The 5,592-nt window shown below is 41.2% G+C and overlaps 1 protein-coding gene across 1 annotated transcript; it reads right to left on the reverse strand.

Annotated features, from left to right (window-relative positions):
- Window positions 1–2,166: 2,166 nt before the first annotated feature.
- On the reverse strand, window positions 2,167–3,859 carry SMIM10 (small integral membrane protein 10; the record flags this gene model as incomplete). The annotated part of the gene is made up of 1 exon (XM_009198308.3): window positions 2,167–3,859. A coding segment is annotated over one exon (570 nt), but the record flags the coding sequence as incomplete, so codon positions are not given.
- Window positions 3,860–5,592: the final 1,733 nt, after the last annotated feature.

A 5,592-nucleotide genomic window follows, 5' to 3' on the forward strand; every position in this document is an offset into this window, starting at 1 on the left:
TCTGTCACCCAGGCTGGAGTGCAGTGGCGTAATCTCGGCTCACTGCAACCTCAGCCTCCTGGGTTCAAGCGATTCTCCTACCTCAGCCTCCCAAGTAGCTGGGACTACAGGCATGCACTACCATGCACAGCTAATTTTTTTTTTTTTTTTTTGTATTTTCAGTGGAGGTGGGGCTTCACCATGCTGGCCAGGCTGCTCTCGAACTCCTGATCTTGTGATCCACTCGCCTCAGCCTCCCAAAGTGCTGGGATTACAGGTGTGAGCCACCGTGCCCAGCCCCAATTTCTTAAATAATAAAAATAAGATTAAAATTAGTCATGCAATGAATGTCTCACATTAGTAGGAAGAATAATATTGTTTGCAATATTTTATCACTCTGCCACTATACTTCTCTGTGTTTCTCTCTTCTCTTGAAAATTGTTAATAATAGTCCCTATCTCAGGGTTGTTGTGAGGATTAAATGATGTATATAGGCCAAGCGTGGTGGCTCACGCCTATAATCCCAGCACTTTGGGAGGCTGAGGTGGGTGGATCATCTGAGGTTGGGAGTTTGAGACTAGCCTGGCCAACATGGTGAAAGCCTGTCTCCACTAATAGTACAAAAATTAACCAGGCATGGTAGTGCACACCTGTAATCCCAGCTACTCAGGAGGCTAATGCAGGAGAATCGCTTGAATCTGGGAGGCGGAGGTTGCAGTGAGCCGAGATCGCACCATTGCACTCCAGCCTGGGTGAGACTCCGTCTCAAAAAAAAAAAAAAAAAAAAAAAAAAAAATGTATATAAAGTGCTTAGAACATTGTATGGCATATTGTAACTGTGCACTGTTTCCATTTATTATTTCTCTGTAACTGAGTTGAGTATATGAATATATAATATACATGTATCACTCTTTGACTCAATCACTTGAATCATTGATTAGGTGACTTCACATTTATTAAATTCATTCCACATCAGTAAAATATAATTCCTTATCATTTTAATGGCCACATAGTATTCTATTATATAGGTGTGTTATTTTTATTTAACCAGCTCCTACTGTTTGATGTAGGAGTTTATTTCCACTGTTCTGCTATTATGTTTTTCTTTCTTTTTTTTTTTTTTTATTTTACATTAGTTTCTTAATTTGACCCCAGGTGAACTCATGTTTTGCTCTTATGATCAACACTAAAATTTAAGATCATATAAACATCACTGGGCCCCTGTCCAATTTTTTTTTTTTTTTTTTTGAGACAGGGTGTGGCTCTGTCACCCAGGCTGGAGTGCAGTGGTGCGATCTTGGCTCACTACCACCTCCACCTCCCTGGCTCAAACCATCCTCCCACATCAGCCTCTTGAGTAGGTGGGACTACAGACACGTACCACCATGCCCAGCTAATTTTTGTATTTTTATTAGTAACAGGGTTTTGCCATGTTGCTCAGGCTGGTCTTGAACTGCTGAGCTCAAACAATCTGCCCGCCTCAGCCTCCCAAAGTGCTGGGATTTCAGGCGTAAGCCACTCTGCCCAGCCTTCAATTTTTAAGTTTTGAAAATTAATCACATATTTATTGTTTAATTTTTATCTTAACAATGACATTCCACAGGTTTGCTCATGAAAATTTCATGATGTGAAGAAGCTCTGGGCTACATGAAGACTATTGGCCATTCTTATTTTTATATTTATTTATTTGATACAGAGTCTTGCTCTGTTGCCGAGGCTGGAATGCAATGGCGCAATCTCAGCTCACTGCAACCTCCACCTCCCTGGTTCACGTGATTCTCCTGCCTCAGCCTCCCAAGTAGCTGCGATTACAGGTGCCCGCCACCATGCCTGGCTAATATTTTGTATTTTTAGTAGAGACGGGGTTTCACCATGTTGGCCAGGCTGGTCTCCAACTCCTGACCTTAGGTGATCCGCCCGCCTTGGCCTCCCAAAGTGCTGGGATTACAGGTGTGAGCCACCCCGCCCAGCCCATTTTTTAGTTTTAAAGTATTTCCATATGGCCTGTGATCTGTTTGGAAACAAGACATTTACAAAGTCAAGGAAATCATAGTTTGTGTGATCACCCAGGAACCTTGTAGGATATACAGATACTACTGAAGAAAGATAGGAAGGCACTTATTTTAACTCAGAGTCCACCTGATACTCTTAGCACCGCCCTCCAAATTTCATTCTAAATGCAATAAATTCATCTTAATATCTTAATTTTTAATCGAAGCAAAAGCAATACATGTGTATAGTTTTTAAAAATCAAACAGTAGAAAAAAGACATAGAATGAAAAGTAATAAAACTGTCCTTCTCAACTCTTGCATCCCCAAATCAGAAACACAAACTTTACACATGCTTGTTTAGAGATTATACCCCTCTTTTTCAATAGCATGCCTTTATTACTATTTCTTGACTTGATGACATGAGGCATTTTCTGCTGACTTCCTGCCGCCCCCCTCAGCTCTCCTTCCCCCTGAATATAGTCATATCATTAATTTTTAACTCTTCTGTTGGCTACCTGGTTCAATGAATAGCAAAGTGGAATGCTCTGATTGGATTTTCTCATCACCGACTCCAGAGTCTTGATCCATGTGCCAATATTCAAACAGATTCCCTTTCTCACACTTTTAGCAACTGCTCAAAATCTGAGGTTGCTTCATATGTGAAACATGAGTTTCTTGCACAGTTTTTAATGTTTTTCCCTGTAGTTTCTTTCTGTCATTTTTTTTTTCCTTTGGGTTGAAGAAATTTATACCTTCCAGAACATGTTATTAATGTCCTCCAGCTTATTATTCAATCCATCTATTGCTTAGAGTTCATTCCATTCAATTGGGTCTATTCACTTCGATTCTAATTGGAAGCTTTGCCTGCTATCTGAGCCATTCTTGTTCAGTTTATCTTTCCTTAGGTTTTTAGTTACCTTTCCCCGTTTTTCTTTTTTTTTTTTCTTATTGCATTCTGTGCCAATTGTCATTTCCTAAAGTTCGCGCTGTTTTGTTTTACGGATGCAAAAACTTCTCAGATATGTTTAAGGATTTTCAAATTTTTAAGCTATATTCTGTTCCTTCCAATATTTACTTGAGAGTCAATTTTTCATTCTGTCTTAGACGATTTTGGTTATATTGCAGGCTTTCCACAAATGCCGATTTTTTTTTCTTTTTTTGCCACCCATTTATACTAAAAGATGAGGCAATGGAAAGAATGGGTGGCAAGTCTGCATGCACGAGCGGAGTTGGTCGCTTTGCTCTAGGGTGGGTGAGCAGGTGGGTGGAAGTCAGCCATCCTGCCGAGGAGCCCTCAAATGCCATAAAGTTAGTGGCTCTAAATATATACCTGCAGGTGGACGTTGAGAATCACCGAGGCCAGGATGTAGAAGTAGAAGTAGTTCTTGCGCAGCCGCCAGGCCAGGTCGAAGAAGGTGAGCAGCGTGCGAGTGAGCGTCTTGCAGAAGGCGCCGTACGAGCCGCGGGTCCCCTGCGAGCGCGACAGCCGCACCGCCAGGCCAGACAGGGCCGCCGCCGCCATGGACCTGATGCCGCCTCCAACATAGTGCCCAGAGCCCAAGACCTCCATCAGGCTCCGCTGACCCACCGACCGTGGGACAGAGGGATGGACGCGGGGAAATACGGGCGGGAGGCCTGCTGGGCGGCTGCTGATTCGAGCTGCGTTGCAAGGCGGAAGCCCTCCTTTCCCGGCAGGGCTCTGGCCCCAGCGGACAGTGGCGCCCTGCCAGGTTCCGCCCTGCCCCACGGGGTCCGCGTGGCCTAGAGTCAGTTTAGCCTGACTGTCCTGGCCCGGGCCCCAGAGCCCCAGGATGGGCAGGGCACGTGCTGACGTGGGATACCTAGCTTCTAACCCAGGCTGTCTTTTCTTTAAAATTATGTTTAATTGTTAAGTTTTTTTCAGTTTTTAAGTTTTAACAAAAGCAACACAAAACTTGCTCAAAACGATATAGAATGTCCTTCATAAGCATGATCTTGAGCAACTCAGAAGTACAAACCCATTTCCTGTTGTCTCAGATCCCTTTAGGAACGTTTTTCAATCTTCTACTCTGAGCTAGTACAAATATACAAAACCCACAACTTTTCTGGACTTTAAAATGTGTGCATTCTGCTTGAATAAGTCAAGCAATACTTCTGTTTTTGTGTTAGATCCTTCGTATTCTTCTGATTGGAAAAGTCATTCAATCAAGTTTTTAGAAATTTTCAAAGCAGAAACATGTAAAACAATAGAAAGCAAATTCCCTACACAGCTTCGCTTTCCCCTCCTACCCTTGCCACGAACTACTATTACGTTTACTGTATCTACTTCCCGACTTTATGTATTGACATATTGCTCTTACCTTTTCAAGAATGTACACCTACCTCACTCTCTTTGGTGACTGAATAGTGGTCTATATATATAGTGACTAATAATGGTCAATAATTTATTTAACCAGATCCCTATTGATGGACATTCTGAATGTTTCTAGTTTTTCATATGTCAAAAATTGTTTCAGTGAACATCATTGTACATATGAATTTACAAGTGGCAGAACAGTAGGAATAGTATGACCCCATCTTTATTTATGAAAACAATTACATATACATATACATTTAGTGTCCAAAGCCAAAACGTTTTACTAATACATGTGATTGATCAAAAAAGTTTAGAGATCAGGGCTCTATGTTACCTTGAGTGTTAACAATCTTAAATTTTTTATTGCCAATATGATAGGCGATACAGTTCATTATTCTTCTAATTTGCATTCATTTAATTATCAGTGCAGTTGAGCAACTTTTCTAAATTTCTGAAGTTTCCAATATTGTTTTTCTGATGGCTTGTAAAACATTAAACATTATAAATGTTTATTATGAGAAAAGTAAAATTCCTGGGCTCATAACCCCCAGAGAGAAAGACTGCTAATTTGCATATGTTTTTATCAATTGTTTGCATATATTTATAAGCACAAACATGCATACACACATAGATATATTTACAAATCGTAAAACAAAAATGGAATCAGATAAAACTATGCAGTCCAGGCACGGGGGCTCACGCCTGTAATCCTAGCACTTTGGGAGGTTGAGGCAGGCAGATCACCTGAGGTCAGGAGTTCAAGACCAGCCTGGCCAGCATGGTGAAACCCCGTCTCTACTAAAAATACAAAAATTAGCTGGGTGTGGTGGCACTTGCCTGTGGTCCCAGCTACTGAGGAGGCTGATGCAGGAGAATCGCTTGAACCCATGGGTGGAGGTTGCAGTGAGCCGAGATCATGCCACTGCCTGGGTGACAGAGCTATACCCCATCTCAAAAGCAAACAAACAAACAAAAAACAAATAAAACCAAATGAACAAAACAACATATACCCCCACCATTGCTTTTAAACATAATGATATGTCTTGCATATGTTCCCATGTTGATACTTTATTGGCTGTGTGTTATTCCTTATGGATGGCCAATAATTAACTGATCTCCTGTTGATGGATTTTTGGATGGTTTCAAATTTTTCGCAATCATAAGCAATCGTGAGATTAATATTTTGCATGCACATCATTTTACACCTTTCTGATATTTTCCAGGTATACATTCATAGAGGTGGAATTCTTAGGTCAAAGGGTTTTCATGCGAGGATTTTGATACAT

This window comes from Papio anubis, chromosome X (genome assembly GCF_008728515.1).
Source record: "Papio anubis isolate 15944 chromosome X, Panubis1.0, whole genome shotgun sequence".
NCBI lineage: Eukaryota > Metazoa > Chordata > Mammalia > Primates > Cercopithecidae > Papio > Papio anubis.